Source organism: Dermacentor silvarum, chromosome 2, assembly GCF_013339745.2.
Source record: "Dermacentor silvarum isolate Dsil-2018 chromosome 2, BIME_Dsil_1.4, whole genome shotgun sequence".
In the NCBI taxonomy this organism is placed as follows: Eukaryota; Metazoa; Arthropoda; class Arachnida; order Ixodida; family Ixodidae; genus Dermacentor; species Dermacentor silvarum.
In genome coordinates, this window is record NC_051155.1 from 109,222,988 (window position 1) to 109,241,914 (window position 18,927).

The 18,927-nt window shown below is 44.4% G+C and overlaps 1 protein-coding gene across 1 annotated transcript; it reads left to right on the forward strand.

The window, feature by feature from the left end:
- The first annotated feature begins 201 nt into the window (after nucleotides 1-201).
- On the forward strand, nucleotides 202-16,931 carry LOC119441681 (uncharacterized). Its single transcript, XM_049661524.1, has 4 exons — nucleotides 202-256; nucleotides 13,195-13,245; nucleotides 13,436-13,584; nucleotides 16,584-16,931. The coding sequence occupies exons 2-4, from the start codon at nucleotides 13,200-13,202 to the stop codon at nucleotides 16,926-16,928; spliced, it is 540 nt and encodes a 179-aa protein (XP_049517481.1). The 5' UTR covers nucleotides 202-256; nucleotides 13,195-13,199; the 3' UTR covers nucleotides 16,929-16,931.
- The last annotated feature ends 1,996 nt before the right edge of the window (nucleotides 16,932-18,927 follow it).

An 18,927-nucleotide genomic window follows, 5' to 3' on the forward strand; every position in this document is an offset into this window, starting at 1 on the left:
TTATTTAGTTCACGTGATCCAATTTCAAGAAATTATTTCTGATTGCAATTGATATGACATCCTAACACCGAGCCCTTCGATTTTCTCAGAACAGCCGTGGGAGCGTATCTGTAGATATACGTTCCCACGGCTCGTGTGCTTTCAGACAGGCTTATCATCTACACATATATAAGAATGCCTCCGTTCGCAGACGCGGCATTTAAATTCAGTGAGAGTGATATCCAACAAATCCCAATCTTCACCTGGCACTATACAGGTTAGCATCTTCTTCTTTCTGTTCTCAATTATTCTGCTTTAGTGAGGAATAACTGCACCACCCTAGTATGTCAGTGAGTATTTTTGCCTCAACGAATATTGTGTAATGTCGCACTATTCCGTCAGTGTAGGTTTATTTTACAGCGAATCGCTCAGTGCGACTACAACCACCCGAAAACGTTATATGTCAGTTTTCGTGATATCCTTAGCGAAGTAGATAATTCGCCGTGCTTATATTTAGATGGAATGGAGGAAGGCAGGAGCCATATACAGACAAATATAGAAGTATGTGGGTGAAGTAGGAGCTCAAGGAAAATTGTTAGATTTACATTTTCTTTTTGTTTAAATGCGTTATATGAAAGGCTTACAAAGTTGCCACGCTGCACTGAGGGAATTAAAATTGGTAGCAGTTTGTATATTGGAAGAGAAAATGGCCATGTCATTCGCGACGTGCCGAAAGTTTGAATTGTGCAGGGTCAAAAACATTGTGCAAAAGTCCTGTACAAGCGCTCTACAACTCAACAAGCGTGTATTACAAACCGCGCAAAAAGCTTGCCCAGTGTTCTGAAAAAAAGAAAAAGGAAAAATCTCAAGCAGCCACAAAGTTCAAATTATGAAGAACGAAGCGCATTTTTATGCGTGATGCGTGTAGAAATTGTCAAAAGCGTGAGTTGATTACATTTTTCGCAAGCCATTTCTGAAGTAAGTGCGCATTACCGCCATACACCTGGTAAGCTATATCTTGCAAATGTCGATAAACTTTCATTACTGAGAAAACGGCGAGTATCTTAAGTGTGACGTGTATAGAAATATTACCGTTGTTGGATGAACACGAACATCGTAAATAGTGTTTCATTAGACTTTGTTGCTAGTATCAGCGTGTGTGGTTGTACAATTTCTCCCCTCTTGTGTACGTGTCTTGGAAAGCTGAGTTTCTTCGTTTTTCAAGCTATGTACCAACAGGCCCTGCCCCAGACTCTTCTAATTTCTGAACCTTCGTTTTTTTATTTTATTGCGTTTCACGAGGTTCATAGTACCGTTCTGCGATATCTTCTTTATCTTCTTAATCATGATCATGATCATCATCATCATCATCAGCCTATATTTTATGTCCACTGCAGGACGAATGCCTCTCCCTGCGATCTCCAATTACCCCTGTCTTGCGTTAGCGTTTTCCAACTTGCGCCTGCAAATTTCCTAACTTCATCACCACATCTTCTTTATACTAAGTTACAACTACGGCAAGTGATGGCTTATGTGCATATAGACAAAGATGAAACTGGGTGGACTTATAACGTCGCTTAGCACATCACGCACGCAAGGGATCCGAAGCGTTGTGTGTTTAACAAGCGAAGCAGAATGTCGCTGCCTTCCTTGGGAGCAGTGTAAGTGCCACCAAGATAAAATTTAGCCAGAATGGGTAGGAACACTAAAGTGAATCTGCTGGCCTAAGTCTAGTGAATATGGATAAAATATAGGGGGCGGAATTCACTAAGCGAACTCACGAACAAATTTGGCGTAAGAAAACTCTTAGAATAAAAAAACGAGTATTCACAAAGCTGAAACCGCCCCCGAGATCACCAATCTTGAGATGGGCGCCGATGCAAATAGGGGTGCTGTAGTCGAGAAAAGGCGTGTATGTATTGGTAGAGTAGGTGCGATCATCAGTACCTGCGCCAATAGTGCACGCAAGTCGATACACAAAACTTAAACAGCTGTTTAAGCTGCCGACGTCAAAGCGAATTTCTATGGTAGCAGTCTTACGAACGTAATTATGTCTATCTGTGCCGCACGATTTGACGCATGTGAGCGTTATAACGGGCTGTTACGGCCAATTTGCAAGATGCCACAACAGATAGCCGAAGATGGCGCGTGTTTTCAACTTTGTGGCGCGCTCTTTTTTGTCATCTGAAAACTCTTTGAGCAGCTTATTGCTTAACTGCATTGAACGTTTCCTGCTTGAGGAAGGCAGTACAATTAGTAATGTGTTGCTGGCTTCTGGCTATTGCCTGCTAAGCAGTGTTTTCCAATGCGCGCGACAGCCTGAGTTCTCATCTGGTCATGACGCTGTTTATTAGGTAGCAGAAAGGTGCGTGGTGTCTGTCCCTCAGAACCGTGAAGTTTGTCATTGATGTGTTTTGAGCATCTTTACAATTTTTATTTCTAATTCGAGCTTTCTCTGGTTGCGGAAGATTTTTTCCAATCACATTTGAAGTTATAATCCTCCATGCGAGACGAAACACTGAAAAAAAAAACGCTTAAACGTTTTTAATTTTCAAAAGCTTGTTGCTGATCACAATTCGCTGTTATCTTCATTGCAATTAGGCTCAGCTTCCTCAATTCAGCACTAAGTCGAAACGTCGTACACATACGTCGAAGCAAACGTATGTGTACGACTGGACGGAATCTTTTCTATTATACAAATGGGTCGTCAATACGATGACATGAAAAATGGAATAGCGAATAAAATAATGTATCGCCATTGATACTAAAATCCCGTGGACTGCTCGAGCAAGAGCGATCCTACGAAAAAAAAAAAGAATACACCGCATGAACAGAGTGAATATCGGTCGCATGAGTCCTCTTGTAGCCAATCGTGTTAAAGTAAAGCATACGAATGCTCTTCTGTATGGGTACCAAGTTTTCAGCAGCCAACACCTGTCGGTGTAATCTATTACCTCTCTATTCAAAGTGACTACAAAGATACGTGCCGCCATAAACTGACGTGTAATAGGTGAGCATTGTGTCGTCATAAAGTGGCCTTCGATGGAATGTATAGAATGCGACATGACGGCAACCTTTCATAGCTTCATATTGTTAACGTGCGTTCGGTGTAAAAAGAACTACGCCATGTAGTGTACCACGTTATATCGCGGCACTTGTGCCGGGATGTGAGGTGATTGTCAGAGACGTATAATAATTTGCTACTTTTAAAGTGGGATTTGTTTAGGGGTGCATGTAAGGTGCGCACTTGTGATATTAAAGGATGTACATATAAGTCCGATGAATTAGTGAGGCCTCGGTTACGTCTAGGCGACACACTCGAGAGCCCCCTCCTCCTCCTCCACACACACACACACACACACACACACACACACACACATCGAAGTCCAGCTGTCACGTCTTCCACTTCTGTGGTATCACCATGATGGGGCGCCAGCACACAGCAGCAGCCAAGCACGAAACTGACTGGATGCGACTTTTCATGCGCAATGGATTTGAAGCACGGGTCTATAAATTAGCCGCCTAGGCCACCTGACCTTTCTCGGCTAGATTTCGTTCTTTGGGGTAATGTGAAAGATCGTGTTGTCATGATGGAGACGACGCTGTCACATGAGTTCAAGGCAAGGATAACGGTCAGCGTCGGTCGTCAAGAAAGCCATCGAAGATGTGATAAAGCGGACTCACTACTACCCAGCTGCATATGGGTACCTATTCGAACACATGCTCTAGGCGGCAGCTGGTGTTCAACGGCTGCTACCGAATGGACCGATAATGAGAGAACACTGAAAACCGATGTTTTTTTTTCTTTTTCTGTTTTTACAGCGGAGCTCTATATGTCTACCCTCTCATGGATGTTTCAATGTCCGTGCTTCAAAACCCCCGTGCCGTCTATGAGGAGGCAAAGCAAGCTAGTAAGGCATCTGCTCTCACCTGGCATAACAAGAGGAAAGCTAAGAAACCATCCAATACTAGGTTGCCATGATGTCGGCGCCACCTCCTGCTGTACAGGGTGGCATGGCCCGCGCCACACCTCCGCCATATTGTGTCGGAGCTATTGAATCGGCCTATAGACGTGCGATCATTAGTCAGTGCGGCGCTGTCGTGTTGCCTGGCGTTTGTAATTTCTACCATGCTCCGGACCTGTTCGCTAAGTTTAATTTTCGGGCTCGCCACGTAAGACGAAAAGTGCGCGACAGTTTTATGGTTAAAACTACTCCGTCATGCCCGTTTGCTGCCCACCTTTACGCACTAGATATAGTCGGATACAACTTAAGTCTGCAGTGAAGCCGGGCTCACGCCCTCATAACCACCAGCTACTGTTCCTCCGCGAGGCTGCAAATAGTTCGTACGTCAAGCTTTCCCTGTTACCAAAATAAGGAGGTAACCATAAAAATAAAATTGTAAGCGCGTAACTTTGTACGTTTTCACTCGTCTGTTATAGTTGAACGTACAAGTACAAGTGCAGTCGTATCAAGTACCATGCCATTTTGAAAAGGTCGCATGACTACGATTTTTTTTTGCTTCTGTAATTGGCTGGCGGAGTAGCACAACCCCGCGCGGTCCGTGTGTCTTTGTTGCCAACTGCTCTTTTTTTTTTACTTGTATCCTACTATAAACGGGAAAACGACACCTATGATTTAATTTATCCGTGACCGAGAACGCAGGAAAAGACTACATGAACCTTGTTCTGCTAAGCCGCTATGCTTATGTGTCTTCATGTGAAACAGTCTTCAGGAAATTTTCCCGAGCACTAGGTGTTTGCCGTGATAGTCATTTAATCAAGGCGATGGAAAGCCTGCTCAAACCCTATATGTAATTTCCAACAATCGCATGCACTGCGGAGTTTTGTCGCGTTGCGGCACAGCATTTACACTTGCACTGATTGTGCCAGTCAGTTGTAACGAGGGGGGTTGAATAGAGAACTAAAGCCGCCGCAATCCTTCACTGATCGGTTTTCATGCTCGTAAGCAGCATATAATTGGAACCTTGTTTTGTCAATGCTCTCAAGTTTATGTGCATGACCTCCTCTGGTTTCAGGAAGGTGAACGTGGTGGTTAGCTGCATTGAACCACGTCTCATTTATTTCGAATCTGTCTTCCTCTGGTTTTAGTCAGGTGCGCCGCAAAAGTAATGAGAATTATTTTTTTTCAAACAAAGTTTGTTTTATTTTTACATCTATGTTATCCCCTTCAAATTAGTTCCCTTGGACAGCTATACATGGGCGGAGGCGTTGTTTCCACTCATCGTAGCATTATTGGAAGGCTTAGACTGGGATTGCCTTCAGCTCCTTAGTTACGCTCCCTTGGATAATTTCGACACTACCAAAATGGTTCTCCTTCAGGTGGATCTTGAGGAACACAAGATGTCACACGGACTAAGCTCAGGCGAATAGGGAGGTTGAGGGACCACTGAAATTCCTTTGTTCGTCAAAAACTGTTTGATTGAGATGGCCGCATGACCGATGGCATTGTCATGCTGGAGCATCCTAGTGGCCGAAATGTTCGGTCTGACGCGACGCACTCTCTTTCGGACCCTTTCAAGCACTTATTTACAAAAAAACTTAGTTGACAGTTTATCCGTTTCGCAGAAATTATGTGGGAACAATCCCCTACTGTCAAAAAAGCAAATCAGCATCGACTTGATTTTTGATTTGCTCATTTGAGCTTTCTTCGGCCGAGAAGTGTCAGTGTGCCACTCTTGACTTTGTTTTGTTTCCGGATCGTACTCGAAAATCCATATTTCATCACACGACTGAAGAAGCCTAGGTCATTTTCCATCCTGTCGCGAAGGTCAAGGCACACGTTCTTCCGATTGTATTTCTGTTCAATGGAGGGCTTTGTTGGCACCAACTTTGCAGACACCTTTCTCATGCCGAAATTTTGAATGAAAATTTGATTATGGGTAAAACGATTCAGATTTAACACGCTACTCATCTCAATGCTAATCGATGGTCTGACCTCACAAGGGCCCTCACTCTTTCGACATTTTCTTCAGTTTTTGATGTTGAGGGCCTCCCTGAGCGAGGTTCATCTTCCACTGTTCCCCGGCCCTCCAAAAATGCTTTGTGCCACCGAAAAACACGTGCTCTTCATAACAAATATTCCCCAAATGTTTGTTGCAACAATTCGTTGATGAAACTTCCGCATTCACTAAGTTTGAAAAAAGAAATTATCAGAACACCGTTTCTGAAAATCTCGCTGTTCCATTTTCGTTGCGCTAGTACAAAAACACAACTTCACTTATCACGCTCTCTAGAGACGCGCGTTTACCGCACGAAGTTGACAGTTTCACTGAGCGTGTGGGAGTAGCTGATGAAGAAACTCTATGAAGGGGGCGACCGGATCGCTTCGCTCCGGTGTTGGCACTCTGATTACTTTTCTTCCGCACCTCATAAAGTTTCGTAATGAACTTTCCTTTTCTATGGTGAGATGTGTCACTATATGCTGCTATTTCTCCCATTGCTGTGCTCGTCTGTGGGTTGTTGCATAATAGAACTTAAGACAACTGCGTTTTTCAGCAATACATTGAGGTTTCATAGTTAAAATGCAGGAAATACTATACCATATACCCAAGCAGACGATATTCACAATCTGAATGCATGGACTTATAATTGAGGCTAGATGTCTGCAACGACCATTTTCATTTATCAGTGTTTAAAGGCCATACGACTAAGATCGGGTGTCTTGATTTTGATTTTCCCTTAGAAACATAATAAATTCTATGCTTTTACGTTCCGAAACCCCGTTCTGAATATTGATCGTAGCGGGGGTAATGAAATAATTTTGATCAGCTGGTGTCCTTTAACGTGCACCTAAATCAGCGTACGCGAGCATTTTTGCAGTTTCCCAGCATTGAATTCCGGCAGCCGCGGCCGTGATCGAAGCCGCGACTTCGATCTTGGCTTTTGAAACTTTGCTAATGTAAGACTGTTTTCGTCCACGAGCTCTTTATAATTTTAACCTTTTACACGCATGATTTGTATCTCGATAACTACAGTACCTTCGGTTATAGGCAACGCCGCCATATTTATTCACCTCGTTTTGTCCTATACCTTTTCATGACATTACTCAGCTATACTTTTAGCCAAGGTTGCGTCAGCCTTCTTGAAGCACTTTAAGTATACACCCTATTTGCCAACATTGTTTTCGAAACAAATTTGTGAGCTAAAGCGAAAGAGCGAAAAAAAATGACTAGTTGTCTGCTGGTCTCGAAACTTATTCTAGTATTTCCTTACTGCAAGCGTTCCACCTCTGTTTTTCAGGTGAGATGTATATGTTGCAATGCACTTAAGCGCACAGATTGCGAAAGTTGCAAATTTTTGCTGTCAGCAAGAGAAGAACTTAAGTTCACGCTGCCCATCATAGCGTGCCTTTACATGTCCCGACACAATATGATGGCGCAAGCGCACCTATCACCACCCTGTACGGAGAAGCGTGTTATCGAGGCACCCTACCCAATACTGCATAACGCCACCCTCTATGAGGAGGCGGAGCAAGCCGGTAAGGCATGTGCTGAAACCTGGCGTAGCAACAGCAAAGCGCGGAAACGGGCGACGAGGTGCAGCAAAGATTGTACCTGAGAGGCTACCCGTAAGCGGCGGGTTCGACGGGAAGACGGGCGCTGAGAAGCGCCAATGCGGCGACGCGGCGCAGTGTGAACGCGCCAGTAAATTGGAAGAGCGCAAGGGTGCGTACGCGAAATTTCAGAGGGACTTTTTGGACAGGCATTTCGAATTGAGTTGTGCGACAGATTGTGGTTCGACAACGAATTGACGGTGAATGGTAACGTTGGAGATGTCGCGAAGCGTGAACGTTATGCGGGTTTGAGAGCTACCCCAGCTCTTGACTTAGCCAGATGCTCGGTTTGGCTGCGCCTAGGTAGCGCTAATGGCGGTAGCGCACATCAATCATTTGCTGTGACAGGTAGTTGCTGACAAGCCACCTGCTGCGTTTCCGCGCCTGCGAAAGGAACCGAATAAGCATTTAGTATGTTGCGTGCGCTGGTATGGTGAGGCCGCGTGTGTACTGCCGAAGAACAGCTCCGCTGGTAGCCCACAATTACAGAGCGGAATGACTGTGATTTGCTTTTCTTATTTTTCTTATTTGTTTTGTTTTGTGCAGACGTCCTGATTTCCAATTCGGCTGGTTTGGAAGTGGAAAATTTACTTTCTCGAACGCATTGGTTTTGCCTTTTCTCTTCACGTGGGTCGATTCCCGGTCTGTTTATTTCGCTTTTATTTGTTGCCATGAACCTGCTTTTGCAGCACGTATACACTCGCGTGAAAAATAAAACCATCACTTTTTTTTTAGGTAGGGGGGGGGGGGGGGGGGGGTTAGTCAGAAGTACGTCTCTGGCACGAAATATAGCTGGGCGCGCAGTCTTACGACGCCGTGCGAGCAGAGTCGGTATTTTCAACCAAAGCTTGTATGCGCAAGCCTGCGCCGGCGACAGACAGACGATGAACATTTATTGAGGTCCTGAGGGGACTAGCCGGCGGAAACCCGTTGGGACCCCCGGCTCGCCGCTGGCTGCTCCCATGTCGGAATCGGGAGGCCGGCGATGTAAAGTTAAAAAGATCACCAGCCCTTCCCCTGTCGAGAAAATAGGGGAAGCGAAGCTTTTCGTGTGTATCTGACCCTGGTGGTGATTTTCTTTCTTTCTCGCTCTTTCTCTTTCTCTGTTTATTTCTCTCTTTCTGCCTATCTGTCTCTCTCTCTTTCTCTCTCTGTCTTCCTTCTCCTTCTCTATTTTTTTCTCTATATATTTCTTTCTCTCCCTATCTTCCTTTCTCTTTCTCTTTCTCTTTCTTTATATCTCTTTTTCTCTCTCTCTTTTTCTCTCTTTCTTTTGTGTCCCTGGTATGTGCCATTGAGCTTGGAGAGAGAGAGAGAAACAACTTTATTGAAAGTTGTTGAAATGAGTAATGTACGTTTAATGCGCTACTACTGCCGCAGTTAGCTTTAATTTCAGGAGGAAACGAGCGCTGATTCAGTACGAAGGTGTAAATTGTCGCGTGACAAATGGTGGCAGCTAAACAGGTGAGAAAGGAATCCTCAGGAGAAAAAAAAAAAGAAAACATCGGCCGAACTCATCTCACGTTGACTATTGACGGTAATACGTTCAGCATTGAATCAGTGTAGTGACACAACGTATTGTCACTGTCGAAACTAGTTACGTATATGAGGCGTGTACTGCAATGGGACTCCTGTTTCACGCTTCCCTGAGAACACTAGGTGCATCTAGCGCCGCCGCTGCGAAGCGTATACGCCTGGCCCAGGTAGGTGCGAAAACGGTTAGATACAAATAAACTGACATGTGTAGATATATAGTTTGCCTCTGGAGAGCGCGTGAAGTACAGTAAGGGTGCTAACCCATTACTAGCACGGAATCCAAAGATAATTGAAATGGCTGCAGCGCGGTGCAATTGAACAAATGGTGGCACCAAGTTTTCTCGGAGATGGAATAGTCGCAACTGATAGCCGCATGCACTGCGAGGTAGCGATTAGCCGCTTTTGTGCTACTAAAAGAGGAAGTGCCGGCGCCAAATGCTTTATGTTCCGAAACAAGAAACTCTATGGAAGTTTGATGCGAGATATGCGTGCTCAAAGCCCTGCAGTTGCAAGGAAATACTTATAACAGCGGAGCTGTTTAAGCCGGCCGTAATGTGTGCCGCCTTCTACTGCGTTGCCTAGCAACCACCTCGCGGAGCGGCGTGTTCTTCGCCTCCTCTCCGTGCCGTACAAACGCCACCTATACTGGAAAAAAATTCCTCTAGGTGGCGTTGGCCGTGCACATGTTGCCTTGACATGGGACGTTAAGGAGAGGCGAGAAGAGCATGCGCGCGTCGCGCGCTATGCTCTGGAAAGAGAAAGAGAAAATTAGAGCGAGAGAGAAACAAATTGTAGGAGCAACAACGAGGCAACGCGCAGAGCTGCTGCCGACGCCATCCGGGCTTCCCGCGTTTCCTCGCATTAGCGCCGAACGCGCGCGGTGTCCGTGACTGCAGCAGGCGCCTCTGGCAGCGGCTCGGCAGGTTTCGACCAGCCACGCCCCGGCAAGTGTGGAGGCGCAGCTTTGCCGTGACGTCACCAGGGAGTTAAAGCTCGGAGCCGCCGCGACGGCGGCAGAACTCTCCTTGACTCTGTGGCGAGTACATGTACCCTAGACATGGGACGATCAAAGATCCGGACACGCGAAGAAGAAGCCGCTCATATTAAAGCGCATCGCGCGACCAAGCGAGAATCTGCACGCCGGCGGCGAGCCGTTTCGGAGTACCGTGCCCAGCAGCACTTAGCATTTCCTAGCAAAACTTAGCCACGACTGGAAGAAGCTAGGTCGGTCACCACCCTCCGCTGTTTACTCCAGCCTTGCACGACTAGTGCAAGCTGCCCACTTATCTCCACACGGCTCTGACCTTTAAGTGCATTCGCCGCTCAGTTTCCGTTGAAGCGATAGACCGCACGTACCTTCGCCTGCTGCGGCGTATGCTTGCTGCCAGCGTTTTGACAGTCGTTGTCTGCTGTCATTCAGTGTGATCTCTTCGTGTTTGTGAGCGCTCGCACCACGCTTGTTCATTCAGTTCGTAATAGTCGGGCCACATTTTCGAACGCACGCTACACACGCAATGCTGCCCGGATCGGCAGTGCAGCGCTACAGGTGTGTCCCTTCGCACGCGCTGCCCACGGGAAGCGCTTCTCATCAACACCACCGTTTCACACGCGCCTTCTCGTGGTCATCGAGTCTCTCTTCATGTCGGTCTACTTACGCCGCAGCACACCTGCTTACTTAATCAGCTCATGTTTACTACAATTAATATTGCTACCAAAGCCGCTCACCTTACTTCGTATGACATTGCTGTGTTGCTATCGCATTCATTGCTTCGCCCTTAGGGCGAAACTGTGACATTTTTTTAGGTAGCAGTTCACTTCACGCGCACACAAGCTGTAAGTTGTGCATATGAGCGCAGGCTTAAAGAAGACGGCAGGATATAAGGAAATAATCGAGCAAGTGAAAAAGAAAACGGCAAAAGAAAATGCACTCTAATGTATGCGAGGTGTTGTTTCGACTTCTGCAAGGAAATGCTGCAAGGAAAATTCAAGGTTGCATTTATGTTAAAAATTGAAAATTGCGGAAATTCGTTGCCAATATTACACAGACATTTCGCGACTAAAAGTGACTAAAAACTGCCTCTTCTGTTTTTATTTGTCTTTGCTCTCAGCTACATGAAATATTTTGGTAACTCCTCTCAGGAAGCAGCCGAGACTGCCCCGACACGTCTTTCAAAAAGAAAAAAATAATATTTTTGACACATTTCTCAGGTAATATTCAGACAAATACAGTCCTTTGAATCATACAGCTTTCGAGCACTGGTCCCTTCCAAGTAGATACGAATAGGGAAACGATGCAAGTTCTCATTCAGGTCAACATGTCCAATTTCCTCTTAGTTGATATCAATTGAATAGAGATAAAGTCTGCACAAGCGCGTGGCAAATAGCACGCGTTTGCCTATCCCTAGAGAACTGGTACACCTGTTTCTTGTCGAACATGCACTTCGATATGCGCACTATCACCATTTCTTTATTACCCTTCTTGTTAATCTGAGTCACATTCTAGAGAAAATCTACATTTAAATAGCTAACAGAGAAACTAGCAATTCCGAGTCACAAGCTTTAATTTGTAAACATCCACTACGACACGAGCTCTTGGACAGGAGCTAATTGACATTGGAGTGCTACGGACGAGGTGAGATAAAACTCCTAACGCCACTTCCACGGCCCAGCTGAGAGAATTTACAGGCATATTCATTTTGTTAAGAGGCGTTCTTGTGAAAGAGTTGTGACTCTTCTTATGTTTGGTATTAACGGGAGAACGTCAAAGCCCCGTGTCGCAGAAAAGCCGGCGTCGGCGTTGCTGTCGGCATTGGCGTGAGCGTCGGCGTCCCGCGGCCGAGGAAATCATCCCGGACCACCCCGACCACGCAAGCCCTCCACGTGACGCAGAGGCGTTATTGAACTAATCGAATTTCTCAAAGTAAAATGCGTCAGAAAAATAGTAAAGTACGACTTAGCCACAACCTACAAACATGATAGCGTCGAATTGTAACTTGAGTATGCGAGAAAACAATTCTCTTACGCGGAAACTCAAGCACAAACCCATTTTCCAGCATTCCTATCATTCATACAGCGGCACACCACGGCTGATTCCTTGCAAAAAAACTTCATCCAGATCGCGGTCGCCTCGTCGGGAGCCGCGCGCGGAGGCGCGCCGCTGCCGGTCTGAGAAAAAACAAAGCTGCAGTTGCCGGAAAGGCTGCCAAGAAGTCAGGAATCTTCGAATGCTCTCGCGTTCGACTATTAAAGGCGAACCTCAATCGTTCTCCAATTTGTTTGTCTGCGGTATGCAATTATACCAAATTTATAATAATTACGAACGGTGCTTTTTTGATCGAATACTGCCACCTTAATGCTCATGAGCATTATGTGATGCTACATGGCCGACCGCGTTCCGTCAAAATTGACTTGATTTGTGTTTCGAAATAGCCGACATCAATACGTAGAGAATATGAAGCCTCCACTTTTGTATTATTTTCGATGAAATATACAGGCTGTCTCGAGTGAGCAGGCTGAAAGATAAGCTATTGCACCATGACGTCACATTAAAGGTAATAACGTAAATGCATGTTTTCGCAGAAAGATAAGAAAACACACGCTACTGTGACAGGACAGCTGGTCAATGACCATTTGTGCTGACACAGAGCAAGGCTTTATGTGGGTGTGTTTTCAGGCACGCAATATAGGGTGATGATAAAATAGGTGTATATATTGTGACGTAAAGCACACACGCTTATTTTCTCACGGGTGAGTGACTCGGATGTATAAATGAAGCCCTGGAAGTTTGCATTAGCACCAGTTTAGCTCATTTTGCCGAGACACCACAGGACAGTGTAAAGCTCAGGAAGTTCTTCAAGCGAACAGCCCTCATAACCGATATTTATTAGTGTTCACTAAAAGCAGGCCCTCATTCATTAGCATAAATATAAAGGGACGCGGCAACCTTTTATTTTAGGTAAATACGACCCTTGTTTTACGCGTAGATTTTACTATGGTTGCTAGGGAGAGTTGCAAATGTTTGGCGCATTTCGTTGCAGTGGGATAATGCATTTTTTTAACTCTCGCAGTAACTGCATTTTGTTCAATCGTTTTTATACTCGTTTAGGGGAAATGCATCATCGATCTACTTGGTGTGCAATTCTTGTTCTGACGATTGGTGAGTCACAATTTTGCGCTACAATACTATAAAAGGCTGGTCTATAAAAGTGCTGCTTTCGAGGACGATAATATATAACGGAATCTTTCAAAGAAATGCTACGCTAACCAAACGTGCTGATATGTTCAAAAATAGTTGAAATTATCAATGGTTATTCATGCGACGAATCATCTCATCTCCTCTGACGCAGGTGTTGTTTACGGGCACACCTCTGTTACCAACGTCACTGAGACAAGTTACGACATGGGCGAAGAAGCGCAGAAACTTGGTCAAGTTTTGAAGGAGTTCAGCAGAAGGCTGATGGTCGTCCTTAGGAGCCAGTCAAGCATTGATGACGAGGTGAGTTTTTGGTTTCAGTCAGAAACGAGGTCGCCCATGTCGCACGCACCGTTGAGAGGCGGCAGATTTCTACTTTTGGCATGGGGCTCAGGCTGTGGCTATGTGACTTGTTTTCTTGCGACCATTTCCGGCGTAATAGGCATTACAGTACACCACTACCTGGTTGTGTACGGAGTTGCTCGCTGTTTTAGCGTGTTATTGGAGATTTAACTAGAAAATCGTGTACAAGCAAGTGACCTAACCAGTGTACTCTTTGTGTATTACACTAGTGTAAGTTTTTCTTATGCGCTCTCCTATTGCGTCGGCCAAAACGTTCGTTAACTACTATGGAAAGGAAGCACGAAATAAGACGGTGCCTTTCTGTTACTCCCTACTGAAAGCTAGGAATAGCAGCAAGAGGGGCACATATATTTCAAAATAAGGAGTTCAGCCATTTGTGCTCCTTTTTTTTTAGTGCGATAAGGATTTTCCCTTCATGCATAATTCTTGATGTGTATATGTGTATTATATGTGTGTTGTGAGGCCTGTGTTGTGTTTGAAGCAGTGTATGGTGAAATCTGTTATCATGTATGCAGCGGTCATAGCTGGTTGTGACACTCGACTCCTCGCCAGTGGGAAATATAGGGTGAACAGCTGAGATTAACTGTTTCTCCGTAGATTGTTAGTCAGCTGTAAGAAAAGTAAATGCACAGTGAAATGAAACTGTCTTTTGAAATCATTTAATATTTAATTTGGCTGCTTTTAGATCGAGAGCTCTACTCCGCCATGTCTCGTAAGGTCATTTATCGCGTCGCAATAACCTCGAGCGGCTGGAGCACGAGCAGCCGAAGCGCATGTGTGGCGGGTGTGACGTCACGCCACATGATCCGCTGCGGAGAGGCGTCGCAGCTGCGCTCGCTCGGAGCCTCGCCGCTGCGGTACCACGTGACTAGGCAAGGGTTTAATGGCTGCTTCGCCGGCGTTTGGGGGCTCATTCTCGCCATGGATGGCGCGCAGGCTGGGCCGTCTGTGCGTGCACTTGAGCGCAAGCGACAAGCTGAATCCAATCATCCAGTAGACATAGCTATACGGCAGGCTGCGAAATCTAAACCAAAGGCTGAAACAAAGGCTGCTGAAACACCAGAGCAAAGGGAGGCCAGATTAGCACGTTATAGAGAAGCTTACTAAGCGCGGAAGCGTGAATTAATGAAATACTGTGTGCATAGTCCTTGCAAAACCAAACCAAACAGATCTTTCGCTCCTGATAACTAGGCGTACAAGAGTTAAACCTCAGCCAATTATTTCTTACCACTCTGAGTCGGTGATGGCTTGGGCTTGTGCACACGACCATTTGCCTGCCAAACAGCGGCTTGTTATTGGTAATGGCAATTGTTGTCATCTAAGTCGGAGGAATGCTAGCGTTGGCCAATGACAAGGCACGCTTGCACAGGGAAAAGCGTCTTGAATGGAGGAGAATGCTGCGGTCGTCTTCAAGGCATATACCAGGGTAGTTACGTTGCCTTAGTTTGCATCAGGATATATTATGTTGCTCATTGTCTGAAGAACTTACAGTAATAAAAATGTTAAACATTCTTCTAGTTACAATCAAAGAAACGTTTCATGTGCATTCAGAACGAGCCGTGAACAGCCCCATAACCAGCGAAGACGAGAACTAAAAATACCGGAATGACGATAAGGGCGATTACTACCACAATAACGGCACGATTGCTCACTGGTCGCGGCCCTGAATTGTATAAATGGTAGCAAAGATCACAAAAAGCATGCTTTAGAGTTAGTGTACGCAAAAGTTGGCAAACTACTTTAATTACTACCATTACCCTACAATGACTTAACATCAATTGAAAACTTTGACTGGCTAGGAACAGCTCGCCCTCTTAAAGAAAAACAGTGATCGTATCTACGACTCGCAAAAAAAAACTGTTTCTTCATTTCTACAACTGACGCTCGAAAAAGGCTGACTTCCACTCAGCCACTCATGTTCATTGCATAATTATTCGCGCAACACGTGCGTTTCGCTTAAGGCACAGAGTAAGGCAAAATTAAAGAAAAGTGACTTTTTTTCTTTGCAATGTGCGAAGTGGATCTCCTTGCGCACATTTTCCATATTTGCACTTTTCTTAGAAAGTCTTATTTCTGGCTGAAAAAATAGTTTTACCGAAAGCATGTAGTGAGTGGATACGCCCCTTTAAGAATGCGCTCCGCGCTTATCGTTAATTTTTCTAACAAAAACTTCCGGCACAAAAAACAAAAAGCTTTTCTGGAATCAGCTATATATGAGAAATTGTCTCGGAACTGGTGCTTTCTTCCTTTAAACTCAATTATCTTAAAACCATGTTTCATTACATAGGTACCATTATTTTCTATGTCTTCCAGGATAACCAGGTGATTTTATTTCCCTGTCATCTGTATGTGTAGGCAACTACAGTGCTACAATTGAAAATATGCACCTAACATGTTTTGTGTTACAAATTTTGAAATATGCCAATAAAGCCAGAATTTAGGTACTAGTGTCAGCAATTTCACCAAAATAGAAATTTCAGTCGGATTTTAATAAGTTTAGTATAGTTAAAAGAGCGCCAAAGTTAAAAGAAAATAATACATGCATTATGCGGATACTTCTTTTAGTTAGTGAGAAGACGGATCCGCAACACGGTCAAAAATGCATGGGGAGTGTAGGGCTTGCCCTGTGCCCCTACTTACCTTGACATAACACTGAAAACATAGGTTGTTCATTATTTACCGAGGTTTGTGTCCTGCCAATGCTGACAAGTAATTAGATAGCGAAAGATTATCTGAAGTACACTGGTTGGCAGTCCAAAATACGAAATTTTCAGAATGCACAGTAGTCGACACACAGTTAGGATTACTTTTCTGCAGTGACATATTTATATAGACTTTGGGGAAATAAAGAGAGCGGTAATTGTGACTTTCGTTACAGTTTCTCATTGCTCGCTTCATTGCTCGCGCAGCACAACTAAATACAGTCGCCGTCATTGCAGGAACTTTGTGGCAAGTATAAGGACATCATCTCCCAGGCCCTTGAGGCTGTCAAAGACCTCGATCCCTTCGAACCTGGAAAGATGCAACAAGCGCGCGACGCCATAGAAGGCATCCTTCTAAGAAATCAAGAAAGGACTGCCTTCGAGGACATGGACCTGTTTGGTTCTTTCATGAAGGTTGTCGGAGATGACATCACTGACATCGGCCAAAGGTTCATTGACCGAGGCATCCACCTGTGCGGAAACATTGTTATTGAAGATGGGCTGACAGACTTTGAAAAGGAAAACTTTAAATACTGCGCCAACGTCTTCAAATTGAGTTCAATGCAAAACTGGAAAGAATAAAGTATACTACTCAATTATAACACAATGCATCAGTTGCTTTAAAGTAACACGAAGATGTTACGCTGCTGAGTGAAAAACATTGGATTTAGTCTTCTAGGTACTTCGGGACTACTTATTTTGGTCGAGTATGTAATTGTCAAACATACAGCATACCAAAACCTCCTTCCAATAAAATTTTCTACTTTGTGTCTGCTCGAATATAGAGAGTGATCATTCGTATGTTTGACGGAATTTTTAAACATCATCTGACGCAGTCACAATAATTCTTGTCGATTTGTATTGGGAAATTACAATAATAACCTCAGCATCACTGAAAGCAAGCGTAAACTTCAGTGGCAGGATTTAAAGGACAGAAGAAAAAGCCTTAGACTTAAATTTTTTCATAATATATATTATTCTAAAACAGGCATTGAAAGAGAAAAGTATATTAGGCCACCATCGTATATTTCACGCAGAAGGAACCATAATTTGAAACTTTACGAACTTCCTTTTAAAGGTGATGCCTTGCGATACTCATTTTTTTGTCGAACCACGAGGGATTGGAACGCTCTTCCGTCAGATATTGTAGGTATTGAATCTAATGATGAATTTTACATCGCTTTGTGTGTTTAAAATTGAAAAACAATTTTTGTCGCGATTTGTATACCCCCCTGTATAATGCCTGCAAAGGCGATGCAGGTACCAAACAAATAAATAAAATAAATAAATAAAGAGGTAGACATTACTAGCATGCGACATCTAAACCCATATTCAACAAATTAGCAAAAATGAACTAGTTAACTTCTTAACTAATTACAACACGGTACATATTGCAATACACGAAATGTAGCCTTTTAGTTTGCAATGCGTATGCATTTAAATTGAATTTCCAGGATTCCCGCAGTTTTGAGCTATTAGTTTGCAAAGCTTGAGACGAAACACATAGGCGTTCCAGTTACTCTAGTGCTTCCGTGCATAAAAGTACGTTTTTACGACGGGTTTGATGACGCACATCTCCGAACTGGTCTCATTTTGGAAATTAAATCCAAGTAGACATGCCTGTCAATTTCCCCAGATACAATTAGTAAATTCATTGCCTGCCTGACATTGTGATCATTCTATCGCTCTCACGTCATCGTAATGTTTGCGTTGTTTTCACGGTGTCGATGTAACTGCGTTGTCACTCGTAATCAAGACGTCTTCTAGCCGTCATTGTCAGGCCGTCGTCATCATTCTATCGCGGTCATGCTGTTGTCCACCTCGAGTCCCCATCACACTGCAGGAGGCACTGGCACGACTACGAAGTCGCCATCGTGGTCGTTCCATGGTCGTCATTTTGTCGCATTGCTTGCAGTGTCATCAACCCATTGTCTTCATACCTTCGTCACCACTCTGTCATCGTGTCGCCACCATCATACCTTCGTCGTCTTACAATTTTAATAATTTCAACATCGTCAACCCCTTGGCATCACTCCAGTATCGTCATCATGTTGTCTCATCATTCTCATACATCGTCTCCACTTTGCACACATTTACGTTGTCTACACCTGTCCTATATAGATAAGCATCAAGAATGGTTTCTACTCAATTTTTTTATTTTTGGAGAAAGGCCTCAAGAATAATTCTAGGTGTAATGATATTTAATTACAAAGGCGACAACTGTTGTAGATCACTCTATACTCGCGGACAACTTTCTGTGGCAATGAAGGGAAAGCTACGGGCGCGTGGCTGCTGCACATGTGTTACCGCGCCAAGTAGTCTGGCAACGTTTGACAGTGCTTTTGGTTGCTCGGAACAGACGCTGAATCGACGCAGCTTCCACGTGCGACGGTTTCGCGTTTGCTCCGACGTGGAAAGGAAAAACCGCAAAATAAACCAACTTTTACGCTCAGTGATGTGTTCTGTCTTATTTAACTGTTTCTAATAAGCTGCTTATGTTTTCTCTTCCCCAGCCTAAACTAACGTGGATTTAAACACGGGACTCTTTTCAGAAGCGTTCTCACTTGTGAGCGCTTTGTCT

Coding starts and splice junctions, on each gene's coding strand:
- LOC119441681 (XM_049661524.1), top strand. CDS start 13,200: ATGCATCATCGATCTACTTGGTGTGCAATTCTTGTTCTGACGATTG. Junction 13,246..13,435: donor AATTCTTGTTCTGACGATTG/GTGAGTCACAAT, acceptor CCTCTGACGCAG/GTGTTGTTTACGGGCACACC. Junction 13,585..16,583: donor AGTCAAGCATTGATGACGAG/GTGAGTTTTTGG, acceptor CCGTCATTGCAG/GAACTTTGTGGCAAGTATAA.